This window comes from Panthera leo, chromosome D4, assembly GCF_018350215.1.
Source record: "Panthera leo isolate Ple1 chromosome D4, P.leo_Ple1_pat1.1, whole genome shotgun sequence".
In the NCBI taxonomy this organism is placed as follows: Eukaryota; Metazoa; Chordata; class Mammalia; order Carnivora; family Felidae; genus Panthera; species Panthera leo.
In genome coordinates, this window is record NC_056691.1 from 72922645 (window position 1) to 72942206 (window position 19562).

Sequence of the window (19562 nt, forward strand, 5' to 3'; positions counted from 1 at the left end):
GGAAAATAATGCATACTTCTCTGTGGAGGAAAGCATTCTCTTATATGACTATTACACAAACTTGTTAATTTAAAAAACTCAAACCCACTAGGAAGGTATTTTTTTAACATTGAAAAATAATAGGAGAATTACTAAAAATATAAAGGATGATATATAAACAACTTTCATTATCCCACTACAACTTTTGTGTACCTGAAAAGCCTTTTATTATAAGCAAATATGTATACTTGTAATAAAGTATTTCTAAAAATAATCTTCTAAATATATTTTTAACAACAAACCAGTTTGGGGATAATTCCATTATAAGTTTTTCTCTCAATGATAACACTTTTTTTTCAGAATTAATTGCAAGAATAGTGTTTTTTCTCCATACAAACATAATATTGAATAAATGAGCATTTTACCTAAAGTTTTTCTTGCATAACAATTTACCACTGAGTGCTCAGGTATATGTGATGACATATGGCTGCAGGCTTTCCCAAATTCATTACTCTGATAAGATTTCATTTCTAAAATGAATTCTTTGGTATCAAATTAAATTATGTACCATGACAAAAAACATCACTACATTTATTACATTGATAAGGTTTCTCCCCTGTGTGTGTTCGCTTATGTTTAGTAAGGGCTGAGCTTAAGCCGAAAGATTTCCCACATTCATTACATTGGTAGGGTTTCTCTCCTGTATGAGTTCTCTGATGTCGAATTAATGATGTTCTATAGCAAAATAGTTTTTGACATAGATTACATCGATAGGGTTTCTCCCCAGAATGAATTTTTAGATGTTCAGTAAGGTGTGTTCTTCGGCTGAAGGTCTTTCCACGTTCCTTGCAAACATAAGGTTTCTCTCCAGTATGAGTTCTCTGGTGTTGAGTAAGATGTGCGCTCCAATTGAAGGCCTTTCCACATTCATTACATTCATAGGGATTCTCTCCCATATGAATTCTCTGATGTTGAATGAAGGCTGGGGTATGACTGAAGGCTGTTCCAAATTCATTACATTTATAGGGCTTTTCTCCTGTGTGAGTTCTCTGATGTTGGATTAGTGATGTGCTATGGCAAAAAACTTTGCGACATTCCTTACATTGGTAGGATTTTTCCCCAGAATGAATTCCCTGATGTTCAATAAGATGTGTGCTCCAGCTGAAAGTTTTCCTACATTCAGTACAGGCATATGGTTTCTTTCCAGTATGAATTCTGTGATGTTGAGTATGGGCTGAAATATGGCTAAAAGCCTGCCCACATTCATGACAAGGATAGGGTTTTTCTCTGGTATGAATTCTCTCATGATTTCTAAGGGACGACCTATAACTAAATGTTTTTTCACATTCATTACACTCATAAGGTTTCTCACCAGTATGGACTCTTTGATGTTGAATAAGATTAGTGCTCTGACTAAAAGCTTTTCCACATTCATTACATTCATAAGGCTTCTCTTCAGTGTGTATTCTTTGATGTTGAATAAGATTAGTGGTCCAGCTGAAGGATTTACCACATTTTCCATTCATGTTTCTCTCTCACAAAGATTTTCTCAGGTTCCATTAGCACTGAAATATGGCTTTACATTTTTTAAATTGTTTCCAGAATAAGTAAAGTTTGAGGTAAAAATTCATCTTTTCTTATATCTAATAAGCTATTTTCCATTTATAAGTTGCCTTTAAAAAAATCAACTGAAACAGAACTATGCTTTAAGCTCCCATCATTTTTGGTATGATTATGTCATTATCTTTAGAAAACTCTCAGTTGTTTAAAAAGAGTTGAGCTCAGGTTAAGTATTTCCTCAAAATTATTACAGTAATGATCTTCCTCTTATCTTTGTAACTTGGTTTTACTAGTGTTTCTCAAACTGGTTATCTAATTCCAATTCTTCTAATGCAAAGTTTTAGGAACCATCATTTAGAAAAATGTCTACAACCATGCCATGACACTATTTGTTTTTCAGAAGCTTTCTGCTTTGGAGCTGATGTTCTGACTTTGGATATAGTATCCAGGATTAAACAGAAGACAGTATCTCTTCCCTCTAGAATATAAAAGGAAAAAATAAAACTCGCTCATCAGTTACAGAAAAAAATAATAAAAATAAAAATGAACTAGTGCTATGATGACACAAAAGATTATACAAGATAGGTGCGGATTAATATGCAAGTTTAAAGAAGGGAAAGATTAAAATAGATAAGTATAGTAAAAAAAAATGGAAGTATTGAGGCAAAATACATAGCATAATCAAAAATGAAGATGCAGAAAAGTACATGACATGACAAAAAGTGACACTAATTCAAATGAATGTCTTTGGAAAGCAGAGGTTAAAAAAAAAAAGGCAAAGTGAATGGGATTAGACAATAAAAACTCTGACAAGCACAGAAATTCAATGCTATATAATAGGATAGGAAAATTAAAGTTTTGTCATAGTGGTTAACATGATAAATATGAGATGTTTTAGATGAAGATGCTTAACTTAATCTAAAGTGGATAATAAGAAAATAAAGCTACCGAATTTAGTGAAACAGTGTAACATAAATGATATGGGCCCGGACTGGGATAGTAGTAATAATAATTTAGTATAGGAGTAAATATAAAACATAAAAGAAAAGAAAAGAAAAGAAAAGAAAAGAAAAGAAAAGAAAAGAAAATGGACACTGATTATGGGGAATTTTTACAAAATGAAATTAATACAGATACAATAGTTTCTAGCCAATAAATTTGTAATAATTGTGGTACTAACAGAAGAACTATTAACACCCTAATAGTGGTACTAATGAAATATTGAAGGAAAAGCGAAAGTTGGTGATTTCATTTTTCACCATATCTAATTTAAAGTGATCTAAAGTTGGGGCGCCTGGGTGGCTCAGTCAGCAGTCGGCTGAGCGTCCAACTTCGGCTCAGGTCATGATCTCATGGTTCATGAGTTCGAGCCCTGCATCGATCAGGCTCTGTGCTGACAGCTCAGAGCCTGGAGCCCGTTTCAGATTCTGTGTCTCCCTCTCTGCCTCTCCCCCATCATGCTCTGTCTCTCTCTCCTTCAAAAAGAAATAAACATTAAAAATTAGAGTAAAAAAAGCACATGCGTTTGTGTTAGGGAGAAAATGAAGCTTAATTAAAAAGAATTTGGAAAGGGACTAGAACAAAAAAGAGTCCACTGATGTCACACAAGCAAAGAAAAAAACACCAAATGCAGCAATAAGTCTGAATACAGAAAGGACTAAGATTAGGGTGCCATCAAGGAAGAATTCAGGATTCAGGAGTGTCTTCCAAATAATGTTAATATAAAAATAGAAGAATCTAACTTCAAAGACTACAACAGAATAGGAATTCAGGCTGTAGCTACTAGTCTAGTAATGAAAGGAGAGAATAAAATTGAAAGGTGGATAAAAATTAAATTATTGTTATGCAAGGTGTTCTTTTAAAAGAAAAACTTTTGACTGCCTGAAATTAGAACTGGAAGTGACTGAATCATGAAATAATCATTAAATCAAGGCCATAAAACCTTGATGAGTAAGAATGGAACCTGGGAGTATAGATAGAGAGGTATCTTTTTCTCTGAGATCAGAGTTACGTGAGAAGATGAATAAAGATATGTAGAAACGAAGTTGATGTTCACATTAGACAAACTCTGTTTTCTACACCAGTGAAAGGGCTCTCTGCACAGTGGGCACTAACCAACATTTCCAAATCTACCTCCTAGTACCAACATTGTTACCACCACCACCACAATGGACAGATGGACTATTGCTTACAAGGATTTCTAGCTATTTGGTTGTTACTTAGCTATCTGATTTTTTCTTGGTTAAGTATTTTGTGACATTTCTCCATTCTTTCCTGGTAACCATAAATATGGTTCTTCCTACTTGAAAGATAACATAGGCTTGGGTGATTTGATGGACCTCACAAGTGTGTCCTATGTTGTCTTCAGGAACTCTGAGATACACAATGTTGATGCTAAGGTAACATAATAAAGCTATCCATTTATAATGTTTTAAAAAAAAGAGGTATCACCTGTTTAATAGTAAAAGAAATACCTTATCTCTGTGCACAAATAAAATTAAAAATCTCTGGTCCCAAAACTCAAAGCCCAATCTCAAATATGCACTTATAAAATATATTTTGACATTTCAGGGGAAGAGTCACTGTAATCTGTAGCAGTTACAAAGCTTTACTTATCCAAAGAGGCAAGCCTCCTGCAATTGTCATTGCATCCTTTATGGTGTCTGAGAATGATCCAGCTCTTTTCTTTCCTGTAAGGTAAAGTTCACTGGCACATCCTCCAATGCCACTGGTTCCTAAAACATCAAATACCTACTCACTAAAGGATCACTTATGCAACCATTTATGAAAGAAGAGTAAAGCTAAGAACTGAAATTAACAAAGTGGAGGGCTAGAAAATTGTACAAAGAGGACTCAGGGTTCTAAGTAAAAAAGTGATTAAAAGTACATTATTTGTTACCATTATATATCTATGGAGTACAGAGAAGCAAAACAAGAGGAGACAATTGAGAATGTTACTATACACACACACACACACACACACATTTTAATATTTATTCTTGAGAGAGAGAGAGAGATCGCGTGCGAGAGCAAGCTGGGGAGGGGCAGAGAGAGGGGGAGACACAGAATCCGAAGCAGGCTCCAGGCTCTGAATTGTCAGCACAGTCTGACGTGGGGCCTGAACTCACTAACGGTGAGATCATGACCTGAGTCGAAGTCAGACAACCAACAGACTAAGCTACCCAGGCGCTCCAGAAATGTTACAATATTTGAAGGAATAAGGATGGAAGATTTTCCCAGTTGATGACTCACAGATTCAAGAAGTCCCAAACCATAAGCAAGCTAAATACAAAGAAAAGCACATCCTAGGATATCATAGCCTAACTTCTGAAAATCAGCAACAATCTTTTTTTTCCTTTTATTTTTTTTAATTTACATCCAAATTAGTTAGCATATAGTGCAACAATGACTTCAGGAGTGGATTCCTTAATGCCCCTTACCCATTTACCCCCCCCCCCCACAACCCCTCCAGTAACCCTGTTTGTTCTCCATATTTAAGAGTCTCTTATGTTTTGTCCCCTTCCCTGTTCTTATATTGTTTCCCTTCCCTTATGTTCATCTGTTTTGTCTCTTAAAGTCCTCATATGAGTGAAGTCATATGATATTTGTCTTTCTCTGACTAATTTCGCTTAGCATAATACCCTCCAGTTCCATCCATGTAGTTGCAAATAGCAAGATTTCATTCTTGACAAAAAGAACAATCTTAAAAGCAGTTTAAGAAACAGGCACGGCAAGTTCAAAATAGCACACTGCTCACTTCTCAGCAATTAAAGAGCATCAACTGGAAAAATGCATGTTTCTGGATGAAATGACTCAATATTTTAAAGATGCCAGTTCTCTCCTATGAGTTGAAGGTACCACCCCCCTCATACGCTGAAGTCCTAACCCCTAGTACCTCAGAATGTGACCCTATTTGGTAAGAGTCAATGCAGATACATATGAGATACTACAGTAGGGTAAGCCCCTAATCCAGCATGACTGGTATCTTTGAAAGAAGATGGTCATGTGAAGACCAAAGACACACAGGGAGTACACCATGTGACAATGAAAGCACAGATTAAAGTTATACAGCTGTGAGCAAGAAATGCCAAAGACTGCCAGCAAAACACCGAAAGCCAGGAAGGATTCCCCTACATGTTTCACAGGCAGCATGGCCTGGCCAACATGTAGATTTTGGACTTCCAGCCTCCAGAACTGTAAGATGATACATTTCTGTTGTTTTAAACCACCCAGTTTGTGGTACTTTGCTACAGAAGCTCTATGAAACTAATATGCCTCCCAATTTTACTTACAGAACATATATTTTTGAAAAAGAAAAACAAAATGAGGCTGAAGGGGGATATGTCCGTACTATACATTAAAGCATACAGTTATGTTAATTAAAACAGGGTAGTCCTGACACAAGAATTGACAGAAAAAGTAAAACAGAATTTTTAAAAGCCTGGAAATAGGCCCATTCTTTTATAGGAATTATTACATGATAAATATGGCATCTCAAATATTTGGGGAAAGATGGAGATTCAATTAACGATCTTGGGACAACTTGCCTATCCATTTAGAGAAAAATAAACTTTACACTATTGCCTTATAAAAATAATTGGTGAATTCGAGTCAAACATTAAAAATAAAACTACAAAATAACCAGAAAACATATTAGAAAATATTTTCATAATCTTGCAGTGGAGAAGTCCTTTAAAAATGTAAAAACTGGAGCTTATACAAGAATGACTCAGATTGGACTACACAAACCTACAAGGCAATCAATGAAACTAAAAGAAAAAAGTCATATTAGGAATAAATATTTGCAACCAATAAAACAAAAAGACCATTAGCTGTATTATACAGAATTTCTACAAGTCATAGAAAAAAATATAATGCAATACAAATATGAGCAATGGTAACAAACAGTAAATTTACGAAAAGGCCAACAAAGGAAAAGATTTTCAACCTCATTTTTAATCATGGAAATACAAATTAAAATGAGATCTCATTTTTCAAACATCAGACTGGCAAAAATGTTAAAAACAGGTAATATCCAGTACTGCTTACATATGTGGGGAAACAGGTGCTCTCATATACCATTAGTGGGTGTTTAAAATGCAATAGCTGTTTCAGGAGGGGATCTTTTTTGAAAAGGGTGCTTATTTATATGTATTAAAGCCTCATTATAATCATAGCAGGTTCATGACAGTAATTTCTCTTTGCTTGAATCATATATTTTAATAATAATTATGTTATCTGCAAAAATTAACCCATGGCATATTATACTTGCTCTACTACATTTATTATACTACAATGTTCTACTTCCAATGTTTTGTCTTCCTTCCCAGACTATGCGCTTCTGGAGGACAGTGACACTAACTTACTCTTCTGTCTTTAGTACCATACACAGAACCTGGCATATATCATACATCCAACAAATATTTATTTGTGAAGACTTCTCTTGATTCCCAATCTGCTGGTCTTCATACTATACCATCCTACCAGTTAAACCTGCTACCTAGCTTAAAGAAGTGTGATTTAAGACACTATTTTTCCCTATGCCTCAACAGTCAAAGTGTACAGACTGCATTGTGATACTACCAGAAAATTCAGAATTGAACAGGATTAGGATCCTAAAATTTCATCTTATCTGTTCCCCCTTCCTCTATGCAGGCCTACCTACAGCTAAACCATTACTCACTATGTTTCTCACTTTAACATTTACTGAACGTACTCTAACTGCAAAGGAAATGTAGAGTTAATGCTTCCTGTGGTACACTTTCCTATTTCTATACAAGGACTATAATCACGAATTTTTTTTTTTTAATCCCCATGCACTTGGTAGGGTGCACCTTGCATTCTAGATGTTTCAATGAGTACTTGTTGATTAACAGTCTACAGACTGATATTTAATCCTTTATCAGCTTAGTTTCTGGAAGCCTGCATCTCAAAATTCTAAACCATACCTCTGCTGTTGCTGCTGAATCTGTGAAGTCTGGATCTGTGTAGCCAGACAGACCCATGACAACCCTCCAAAAATGTAATCTTAGACCCTGTTGTTCTTACTTCCTAGTATGCTAGTGACCTGACGTGTTATTAAAACTCTGTGGTTACTATTCTTTCAACTCAGAACCATCCCCACAATTGACCACGCAAAGATGTGTGACTGTCCTAAACTTTGCCACATCCCTCAGATCATCCAACTGTGAATCCTTTGGGTTTTTTTCCAGGCTGACTCTGCTGTTGATAGAGCAGTAAAGACAAAAAGATGAACACAAGGACCAGATTCTAGAGGCTTTTACTTTCTGAACCTCACAAAGGATGTCATGATGCCAAGCACTTGAACTAGAAAGAGGCTCAGGAAACATGAAGACTAACTTCCTAGTTTGCCCAAGACACAATTCAAGCCAACAATAATTAAGTAACTTGCCTAAGGTCACACAGTTAGCCGGGTATGGCTAGCACTATATTCCTCTCATCTGTTCTCAAGTTCAGTATTATTTCTATTTAAAAATAGCCCAAGCACTACTTTTGGGGGAAAAAAATGACAAGAATGACCAAAAGAATAATTTTGGATTATTAGTCAAATTCATAGAGGAAAAAGTTTAGAAGTCTATAGAACTATTTTAAGTTTTTTATTTTAAGAGAGAGAGAGAGAGAGAGAGAGAAAGAGAGAGAGAGAGAGGCAGATAGAGAGAAACCCAAGCAGGTTCCATGCTCCACACTGAGCTCAACCCAGGGTCTCGATCTCATAAGATTGTGACCTGAGCCAAAATCAAGAGTCAGACACTTAACCAACTGAGCCACCCATGTGCCCCTGTAGAAATTTTTTGAAAGAGCAATGGGCTATTCAAGTTTCCGTGAGTCTTTCTAAAGACAGGAATACATTATAAATTAAGTTTTTAAATAATTGTTAACACTGTATTCATTTTTAATCGAATGCATAGACAGCTGTAAGCAGCTTTAATGGACAGCCTCATGGTTGCCACATGCAACTTGAATGGCTGTAAAGCAAATCTCCATTCACGAATGACAATGGAATCTGTACTCAACTTAAGAGAAATCAATATGCATTTCAATGGTCTCAGCCCAAGCTGAAAACATAGATAGCAAAGCTTTGACAACTGGCTGAGATGTCTTGTCTTTTCTATATTTGACATAAACCAAACTGAAAATGAGTTGTACTTGGAAGAGAAGGAAATTCCATGCATTAGTTCTGTTCCAACAGGGCTATAGTTGAACTCTTTGAACGGAAGTCCCTTGTAACTCAAGGATGATAGATGCATGAAATAACAGTAGAGATTTCTTCCAGAGCAAATTAGTGTTGATGAATATTATCTCATTTATAATATTTTTAATCTGCATTTGAATTTTTTTATTTTTTCTGGAAAAATTAGTGTTGTTGGTATATCCAAATAAAAAATATATATGAGTTGCAGAACTATCAGGAATTCTGCCCAATGATGATCCCAGACAGTGGCCTGGGTACATGAGAGGAAGCGGGATCTAATGCACAAGTAGAGCGGTTAGCCATACATTGGAGCACAGACCTTTTCTCTATAGTAACAGGAGGACGAACGACAGGAAAATACTTCCAGGAAGGCTGGTGGATGTAAGGGTGAGAGCCTTTGGAAGTTCTTTTCTGGTTCTCGTGTCTCAGTGAAATAGGAACCAGGATCATCAGCTGAGGGTGAAGGCGGGCAAGGAGCTGGAGGTCTGATGTGAGCAACGTATCAAATGGTTGGCAGGAATGGGGCACTGGATCACTGCCTTAGCTTCCTAACTAAATGTCCTATGTCTTGCTCCCATGGAGTTTATTCTCAACCGAGCATCCAAAATGGTTCCTTTAACATATAAGTCAAATCATGCCACTTCTCTCCTCAAAAACCCTCCTGCAAAAACTGGTAAATTGCACGTAAATTATACCTCAACAGAGCTGATTAAACAAAAACTACTACAAACCACCTTCCTACGGCTTCTCATCTCAGAGTAAAAGCCAAACTCCTACTCAGCCCTGTGATGTGGAGCCCTCTTACCTCTCTCATCTCAACATCTACTGTCATCTACTGTCAACATCAACTTACTCTTCTGTCCACAGTGGCCTCCATAAAGGCTCAGTGCATTTGAGCCTCTGGGTCTTTGCATTTGCTCCTCCCTCTATGAATTCCCCACTGCAACCTCAGCTATCTGCAAGGCTCAGCCCCTCGTTTTTTTCAAATCTCTACTCAGTGTCACACTACGTGAAATAACAGCTGCCCTGAGCCTCCCCTAAGCCCATTACTCTAGCGTAGTTTCCTCTGCTAATCACTATCTGACACGCTGTATATTTACTTATTTATTATCTGTGTTCCCATCCTAGACCATCAGTTCCATGGACGCAGGGACTTTGTTTTGTTCACCGCTGTGTCCCCAGTGCCTCACACACTATCTGGCAAAAAGCAGGCCATTAACATTTACTCAACGACAAAAAAGAAAGATCTTTCTTTCTTCCCTCTGGGCACAGAGATGATATTTCAGGGAAGAAAAAGTAAAAATCACATTGCATAATAGACTCACTTGTATGTTTTATGCATATAACATTGCCAAAGAGACTCAAGAAAGTATATACTACTGGGAGTTAAGTGTGAGATGGAAGATTCTGCTGTTTCCTCAGTCTCGCTTCTCACATGCCTCTCATAAGTGAGCATCTTGCCATGCTAACAGTTATTCTGATGTTTAAAGAACATATTTGGATACGTGTATACATATATTACTGCATAAATATACACATGTAATATGCACATATAAATATGAGCAATTTAAGAAAATTACAAAGGATATTTAACTACATGTGATGTATCAAACTTCAGGCGGTAATTTTAGAAATTAAAACCAGCTTAAGGTACAAATTGCCTTGCAAAGTTTTGCTCACCAAAGACAATGTAGTCATGTCCTCCTTAATGACATCTTGTCTAGTTAAATAGAGACCTGAGAAAGCAGAGCTGAAAAAGGGGCCCTGAGAAGTCAGGACTGTCTCTATAGGAACCCTGTCTGACTACCTGGATGTAACACAACAGTCACTGCTCTTCACAGCCCATAAGAGTAGGGAATCAATTCCACAACTCCCGACAGAAAAGGCTTCAGAAATCTATCTACAAAACAACAAAACAAAAAACCCTTTGGTGAAGCTGCATTTCAGAGGAAAGAGCAAAGAAGTGGATGTCAGAAGGCCTACACTGGGGACGGGCGGTGGGCGGGGGTCCTAAGTTCCTAGATCAGTTTTCCTCCAATTCTCAAACAAGGGCTGGAGCGGCGGTCCCTCTCCTTTTAGTATCTGATCCCACCACAGCCAAAGACCCCGCAGACCGCGCTCGTCTTCCCAACCTGCCCTCCTACCCCCAACCCCCAAGTGAGAGCCCAAACCTTGACCCTTAAAGCTGGGGTGCCCAACCAGCGCTCTGCTTCCCCTAACCCAGAGACAGCCCTAGGCCGGCTTAAACCCCGTCGCGGAGCCCAAGACACCGCTTCGCGCCTCAACGCGGACGCGAACCGCGACCTCCAATTCTCTGTCTTTCTTCCGCCCCCGCCATTGAGCCGGGAAGACACGCTCCACAGGCTACTCGCGCTCCACCTCATCCCCCAGGGTCTGGAGGAGTCCTGGGCGGAGGCCCCTTCCTGGCTACCACCCGAGTGCAGGCGTCAGGGAAAAAACGTACTCACCAGCTCCACGAAGAAATGAAGAACACCCTCCGACCACCCAGAGCCTTCACCGCGCGAGCCAGGAAGTGCGCCTGCGCAAGCGGCCGTCTGGGACTACATTCCCAGCATGCTCTGCAAAGGCAGGGCGCGCGGCCGCGGAGTCTTACACGCGAAGGCTGGTTGACTTTCTATCTCGTGGCGCCTTGGGAGTGGGACTAGTTTTCTTTCGTTATTCACATAAAAAGAGAAGAGGAGAGGATAAGCTTCTTCTTTCATTGTAGACTAGTATGAATCCAAAGGCATGCAGATTTTTCGTTAACCTTTACACAAAAGGAACGCCTATACATTATAGTAATAACCTTTTATTCAACGAGCGAAAAGGACTGTAAAAAAAAACCCCACAAACTAGATGGAATTCCTTAACAAAGGGACAATCCCTGTTGACACCGTGGTGTGCGTATAGTATTCTAAAAATACAGACAGCCCCATTCTTCATGTGTTGGGAGGGCGCGGGGTATGAAAAGAGAAAGAATGATTGCAGCCAAGAAAAAGGTAAAACTACTTTTCTTGTAATATATTGTCTAGCTTTTTTGTCTGTTACGTGTTTAGGTTATGTTCATTTTAATGGCACTCAAAACAGTGCTTTGATGAATCCTTGTAAATTGTGTCCTCCTCCACATCTCTTCTTGAGTAGAGCCCAATAAATAACTTTAATTGAAAGGGAATGTGCATACCTTACTTTTTTCTATACAAAGAATATAGTGGGTTGTAGAGAATAGAGATAAGGAAAAAAGATTAAAATCAGGTAAAAGCCCACTATTATATATTTAAATATTACCTGCACTGTATATGTGTCACATATATGTAAATACATATTTACTTGTTAAGTGTGTACTGTAGATACTTCTGAAATTAAAAATAGAGCAACATGGGGCGCCTGGGTGGCTCAGTGGGTTAAGCCTCTGACTCTTGGTTTTGGCTGTGGTCATTATCTCACAGTGAGTTAGAGGCCCAAACTGGGCTCTGCTCTGACAACCAGGAGCCTGCTTGAAATTCTCTGTCTCCCTCTCTCTCAAAATAAGTAAATAAACCTTAAAATAAATGCATACATACATACATACATACAAACATACATACAATGAAACTGCTTTTACTTATTTAAAGGTTTATTTATTTATTTTGAGAGAGAGGGCAAGCATGAGAGGGGGAAGGGGGCAGAGGGAGAGAGAATCCCAAGCAGGCTCCACACTCAGCACTGAGCCTGAGGTGGGGCTTGATCCCACAACCCTAGGATCATGACCTGAGCCGAAATCAAGAGTCAGATGCTTAACTGACTGAGCCGACCAGGTGCCTTGAAAGTGCTTTTAAAATTTAATTTCTTGTAAACATTCCTTCATGTCTTTAAATATTATTCTGCATTAACGTTAGCACAACTTTCTATCAAACTGAGTCTAAATATTTGAGTGGTAGCATATCATTTCCAATTTTTCCTATTGTAAGAAAATATGAAATAAATATGCTTATAGCTAAATCTTTCTCCACACCCTTATTTGATTAGGACAAAATCAGAGGATTAAATAAATTTTAGATATCATGAAACTATCTTTCTATAAAGCTATAATAATTTATACTTTCACCAGCAGTGCATGTGTCTTAGTCCATTCGGGCTGCTATCACAGGACACATGCCCTAGACTGGGTGGCTTGTAAACAATAGAAATTTCTCAGAGTTCTGAAGTCTGGAAAGTCTAAAACCAAATGCCATGACTTTGAGGATTAGGTCTCAACATATGAATTTTGGGAGCAACAAACATACAGCCTCTGGCAGCTATTGTCACTCTCTTGTGTCTCACTGTCTCCTTTTTGCATTTTTAGATGTCCTTATACCTTTGCAACAACTTCCCTGTATTAAAGTCCCTTTATTCAACTACCTAGTATAGGTTCTATTTTCCTGACTGGAATCTGCCTTATATATTAACTTTAAAAATTACTTTAAGGGGCACCTGAGTGGCTCAGTTGGTTAAGTGTCTGACTTCAGCTCAGGTCACGATCTCACAGTTTGTGGGTTCAAGCCCCACTTTGGGCTCTGTGCTGACAGCTCAGAGCCTGGAGCCTGCTTTGGATTCTGTGTCTCATTCTCTCTCTGCCCCTCCCTCACTTGTGCTCTGTCTGTCTCAAAAATAAATAAACGTAAAAACTGTTTTTAAATAAATAAAAATTACTTTTGCCTATTTGATGTTTTCTTGATTTTACTTTACCTGATTGGTAAAGTTAGGTATCATTTATATGTTCATTTCATTGATTACATATTTCATCATTTGAAATTTTTTCTTTTCCCTCTTCCTCAGCGATACTTGTGGAGGTGGCAGCCATCCACATCATAGCCACCCTTAGACCTCTGATGAAGCCCAAAATCATTCAAAAGAAGACCAAGAAGTTCATCCTGGACCAGTCAGACCAGTATGTCAAAATTAAGCACAACTGGCAGAAACCCAGAGGCACTGACAATAGGGTGCGCAAAAGATTCAAGGACCAGATCTTGATGCCCAACACTGGTTATGGGAGCAACAAGAAAACAAAGCACATGTGCCCAGTGGCTTCCAGGAGTTCCTGGTCCACAATGTCAAGGAGCTCGAAGTGCTGCTAATGTGCAACAAATCTTGCTGTGCAGAGATTGATCACAATACCTCCCCCAAGAACCACAAAGCCATTGTGGAAAAGCAGCCCAGCTGAAGGCCAGGCTACACAGTGAAGAAAATGAATAGACACCTTATGTGCATGTCATAATTGTATTAATAAAACCATAAAACTATGGGACAGTTGGTTCAGTTGGTTAAGCTTCTGACTTCAGCTCAGATCATGATCGCACGGTTCATGAGTTCAAGCCCTGTGTCAGGTTCTGTGATGACAGCTCAGAGCTTGGAGCCTGCTTCAGATTCTTGGTCTCCCTCTCTCTCTGCCCCTCCACTGCTCATGATCTATCTCTCTCTCTCAAAAATAAATAAAAACATTTTTAAAAACATTTTTTTAAACCCATAAAACTACATACACACACAAAAATTTTTTTTCATATTTATTTATTTTTGAGAGCAAGGGAGAGACAGAGCACAAGCCAGGAAGGGGCAGAGAGAGAGGGAGACACAGAATCCAAACCAGGCTCCAGGCTCTGAGCTGTCAGCACAGAGCCGCACATGGGGCTCAAACTCACAATCTGTAAAAAGAAATCATGACTAGAGCTGAAGTCAGATGCTTAATCGACTGAGATACCTAGGCACTCCTCTTTTTTTTTTTTAAGGTTTACTATGAGAGAGTGTGTGTGCAAGTACGTGCACAAGCAGGGGAGGGAGAGAGAGAGAGGAGAGAGAGAATCCTAAGCAGGTTCCATGCTGTCAGTGCAGAGCCCCACTCGGGGCTTGATCTCACAAACCATGAAATCATTGACCTGAGCAGAAACCAAGAGTCTGTTGCTTAACCAACTAAGTCACCCAGGTGCCCAAGGAAAGTTTTCTTCTGTATAGGTTATCTTTATCTGTCTTACTGATAGGAACTTAGCTATATTCTGAACATTAATATCTTTTCTGTTGTATGCAGAACAACAGTCCCTACCAGTCTTGTTTCTCTATCTGTAAATACAGTATTTTGCTTATTTGTTCAAATCTATCAATCCCACTTTTATGGATTAGGATTTGAAATGCCAAGTATATATCTATATATATTACATATATAATTTTTAGCCCCCCATTTTTTTACCATTGAGCTATTTCTGTGCCCATACCATAGTACTTTACTTATTTTAAATTTTAAAATAGGTTTATCAGATAGGAAAATTCTTCTGTGAATGTTCTTTGCCAATAAGTTTTGGGCTATTTTTTGCATTTGCAATTTCAGATGAAGTTGAAAATAAATGTGATAACTATTTTTTTTAAACCTATGGGGTTGAGGTAGAGGTAAGAATTCTACCGCCGTCCACAATAGAATAAAATAGGAAACTGGACAAAACACAGAACAATGGTTTCCAGACACTGAATAACAGCACAGAACTGTGATCCTTAAGAGAAAAATAAAGTGACCTCTATGATTGCCTCCAGGATAAATCCTCAGGGAGGAATATCTTAAAGAGAGCCCAGGGGTTCACTAAGTTGAGGAGAAAGAGATCAGACATGAGGGAGGCCAGAGTTTAGACTACTCCAATCAGACTACTTGAGAGAAGTGAGCTACACAGCAGTATATAAAAGTAATATGTCATGAACAAGTAGGGTTTACCTCAGGAATATAAGATTGGGTTAACATTAAAAATGTCATGAAATTTTAAAAAGTCAAGAAATAAAATTGACTGTATTTTTGTATTTTTAATGGGTTAGAAAACACACAAAAGTGTTAAAACAGAGATGGAAATGCAAGAGCCAAAATAATTTGGAAAATTAACAGTATTTGGGGTTTCATTTGTTCATATCTTCATAAGAAGGAAGCTTCACTAGTTAATTTTACACATTTCTTCTTTTCTAGTAAAACATTTGACACTACAAATTTTACTCCAAGCTCTGGTTTAGTGGCATTTCCAATACCTTGATATATTTTATTTTCATTTCAATATCATTTAACGTTTTTCTATTTTCTCTTGTGACTCATCTCTACTTAGGCTAACAAATGGAAATTTGATTTTCTCCACCTTTTCAGAAAAAAACCCATGGTGTGCCTCCCTCCCATCCTAACCATACCCACTCACACACTTGCATAATACCATTTTGATCTGTTATGCTCTAAGAATGTCTAAAATATGGGAGATTCGACTGTGAAGTGTGCAACTGTGACAACATTTTGAAGTTGAAATAAACATAGTATCTAAGCATTTGGGTGACCATCAGCATACATAGCTTCAAGTAAATCTCAACAGCAAGCATGTAAACATTGCAATTCTTTAATTTGCAAACCATTTTAAACCATATTTTCAGCATTACTAGAGTAGTTCCATTTGTTTAATTTTTTTTTTGAGAGAGAGAGAGCTCAAGTGGCAGAGAGGGGCAAAGGGAGAGTGAGAGAGAATCTTAAGGGGGCTCTGCATGGAGCCTAATGTGGGTCCCGATCCTACAACTCCAGATCATGACCTGAGCCAAAATCAAGAATCAGACACTTAACCAACTGAGCCACCCAGGTGCTCCCATTTGTTTCAACTTTTAACTCTGCCTGGAAACTCTGAAATATCTGTGAGTTTATGTACAGTATAATGTTTCAGAGTCCCTGGGTATGAATCGTGGTGTCCTGTGTAATCCCTTAAATTCCAGTTGTTGAAGACACTAGTACCTAATTCATAGTGCCCAAAAAATACCTATTAGTAATACTACTGAAGCAGAAAGGAGGCAGTATGAGGTATCCATTTCAAGAGAATACAATAGGCTCAGATGTCAAAATACAGGAGGAAAGTTAAAAAAAAAACTGTAAGAATTTCCTACCTATTTTATGCTCATGGTGATAGTAGCTATGTAAAGGAAACCATTAAATAGAAGACAAGACATTGAAAATAGAGATACTGAATCTTCTAAGGGTCTGAGACTTGAAACGCCTATAGAAGGGGCACAAGCTTTCTTCTTGCTGAAGTCATATACAGAATTAATGGGATGATAGTGAGGAGGGATAAGGGCTAGAAAAACAATGAATTCTAATGAATGAAGGGTCTCTGAAAATACTACATAGTTCCATATGAGGCCTAACAGGCAAGCTGGATCTGAGAGAAGTTCTAAGAGAGAGGAATTCCATAAATTATTGGCATAACTGCATAAGTGGCATTATCATATAGTTTCCAAGATGCAAACATTGAAGGGCAAGATACATGTGAATATTTTAGTTCCTGATATTTGTTTAGAAAATTAATTTCATACATTTACATCCCAACTCAGTATTTATCTTCAATATTCTTTTTTTTTTTATTAATTAATTATTTATTTATTTAATTTTTGAAGGAAAGACAGAGAGAGAGAGAGCATGAGTGGGGGAGGAGCAGAGAGGGAGAGAGAGAGAGAATTCAAAGCAGGCTCCAGGCTGAGCTGTCGGCACAGAGCCTGATGCAGGGCTTGAACTCACAAACTGTGAAGATCATGACCTGAGCTGAAGTTGGACACTCAACCAACTGAACCACCCAGGCACCCCCGGTATTTATCTTCAAAAGTGACTAATAAAAAATGACTAATAAAGAATTACATGACTGCAATTCAATTATTAGTTTAAAACCATTATTGCAAAGTTAAAATCTACAGTAAAAATCATGACTATTATTGACACTTCCTATTTGAAAATATTACTTTTAATTTAAAATCTAAGAAAAAATATTTGATAAAAATTTAGGATCAGGGAGCCTGGGTGGCTCAGTTGGTTAAGTATCCGACTCTTGATTTCAGCTCAGGTCATGATATCAGTCATGAGATGGAGCCTCACATCAGGCTCTGTGCTGGCTGTGGAGCCTGCTTCAGATTCTCCTTCCTCCTCTGCTCCTACCCAGCTTCCACATATGTACACACTCTCTCTCTCTCTCTCTCTCTCTCTCTCTCTCTCTCTCTCTGACAAAACAAAACAAAAACTTAGGATCAAGCTCAATATCAGCTTCACCTTCATTTTAGGGAAAGGCTGAAAGGTTTTTGATATGAACCTCTCTTTTCATAATATTACTTGACAACAATATTTACAACTTATATGAAGTTATTGTTCTTTAAAAGGAAAGAATGCCAGGGTGCCTGGGTGGCTCAGCTGGTTGAGCGCCCTACTTCGGCTCAGGTCATGATCTCATGGTTTGTGAGCTCAAGCCCTGCATCTGGCTCACTGCTCTCAGTGCAGAGCCTGCTTCGGATCCTCTGTCCCCTTCTGTCTCTGCCCCTTCCCTATGTGTGCTTTATCTCTCAAAGATAAATAAAACACTTAAAAATAAAATAAAATAAAATAATAAAAACTAAAAGGAAAGGATGCCTTGGATAATAGAATTTCTAAGAAAAGTTATTTGTGATAAAATGACAACTCAACAAAACAAAGACTTAATTTGCAAACAAACTATAAAATAATAGTATTATTTCTATGTTCAGGCTGGTCACAAGAAAACGTATAGGGCAGCAAAATAGATACCCCTCAAAATGTATCTCCAAGAGCTTCTACATATAAGAAACTACAATTTAATAGTCCCTTCAAAATGCATGTTTCTTGGAGCAACTGGGTGGCTCAGTCAGTTAAGTGTCTAACTCTTGATTTCAACTTAGGTCATGATCTCAAGGTCTGTGGGTTTGAGCCCCGTGTCAAGCTCTGTACCGTCAGTGCAGAGCCTGCTTGGGATTCTCTCTCTGCCCCTCCCCTGCTTGCTCTCTATCTCTCTCTGTCAAAATAAATAAACAGTTTTTAAAATGCATGTTTCTTGTTAATTTATTTAGCATAATGTAGGGACAGGATACAGAATACCATATTATGTCAAGTTCATTTAAATTCTGTCGAGCTGAAGTGACATGACACCAACTCCTCCATGTCTCCAGTGGGACAGAATTGTGTGGAGGCTAAGAGGTTGATCTGAATCCCAACCTTCCACTTATTAGCCACATGGGTTTAGCCAGAAACTTCTCTAGGCTTGCCTCACCTATAAAATGGTGATAATCTCAGTTTCATGCATTTGCTGAAAGGATTAAATGAGAAAGTACATGTAAAATTACTTAGCAGAAAGTGTGGTAGAAATATCCAATCTAGAAGGCTTTTAAAAAATTCACTTCTGATAACCACAAGGATATAAAGATCTCAAGATATGCATAAGAGTATGCATGTAAATACCATGAGCTGAAAAAGGGCTATGAACAGGAGGAATTCCTTTGTGTAGAACAATTTTTGTCATATGTTGAGTATGCTAACATTGTCTACATCCACTACTTGCTTTGTCTGTTGTTTGATGTATTTCTTACTTCTGAATGCTTTACATCAAGCAATATTTTCAAAAGTATAAAAGTATCAAAGACACCAAACTTTTGATGTCTTTATAAATACACTGGTTTCATCTTCTCGTAATTCTATACACATCAAGAAAGAGTGGGGGGAAGAGCTAGTTGTAATTTAGTTACAATGTATCCTTTTACATTTTTTAAGATGTGGGGAAAATGGTGTCATTTAGTGTGGAAAGTAAAGCAGGCATGAATATCCATAGCCACTTCCAAATGACAGATAATTTGGGTTATGTACGCCATTCCTACATGATTTGTAGGATAATCACATATAGTTGTCACTTCGTTGTCCTGATTAATCAATTTGAAGGTGGCCCTTCAACAATACAGGTTTGAACTATGAGGGTCCTTGGATTTTTTTTATAAATACAGTACAATACTATACATGTATTTTCTCTTCCTTATG

At 37.9% G+C, this 19562-nt stretch overlaps 1 protein-coding gene and 1 pseudogene across 1 annotated transcript; one reads left to right on the forward strand and one right to left on the reverse strand.

Annotated features, from left to right (window-relative positions):
* Window positions 1-539: 539 nt before the first annotated feature.
* Window positions 540-1522, reverse strand: ZNF883 (zinc finger protein 883). Its single transcript, XM_042912104.1, has one exon. It carries the CDS (start codon window positions 1503-1505, stop codon window positions 540-542), a length of 966 nt encoding a protein of 321 aa, XP_042768038.1. The 5' UTR covers window positions 1506-1522.
* Window positions 1523-11451: 9929 nt separating this feature from the next.
* Window positions 11452-14012, forward strand: LOC122204834 (annotated as a pseudogene).
* Window positions 14013-19562: the final 5550 nt, after the last annotated feature.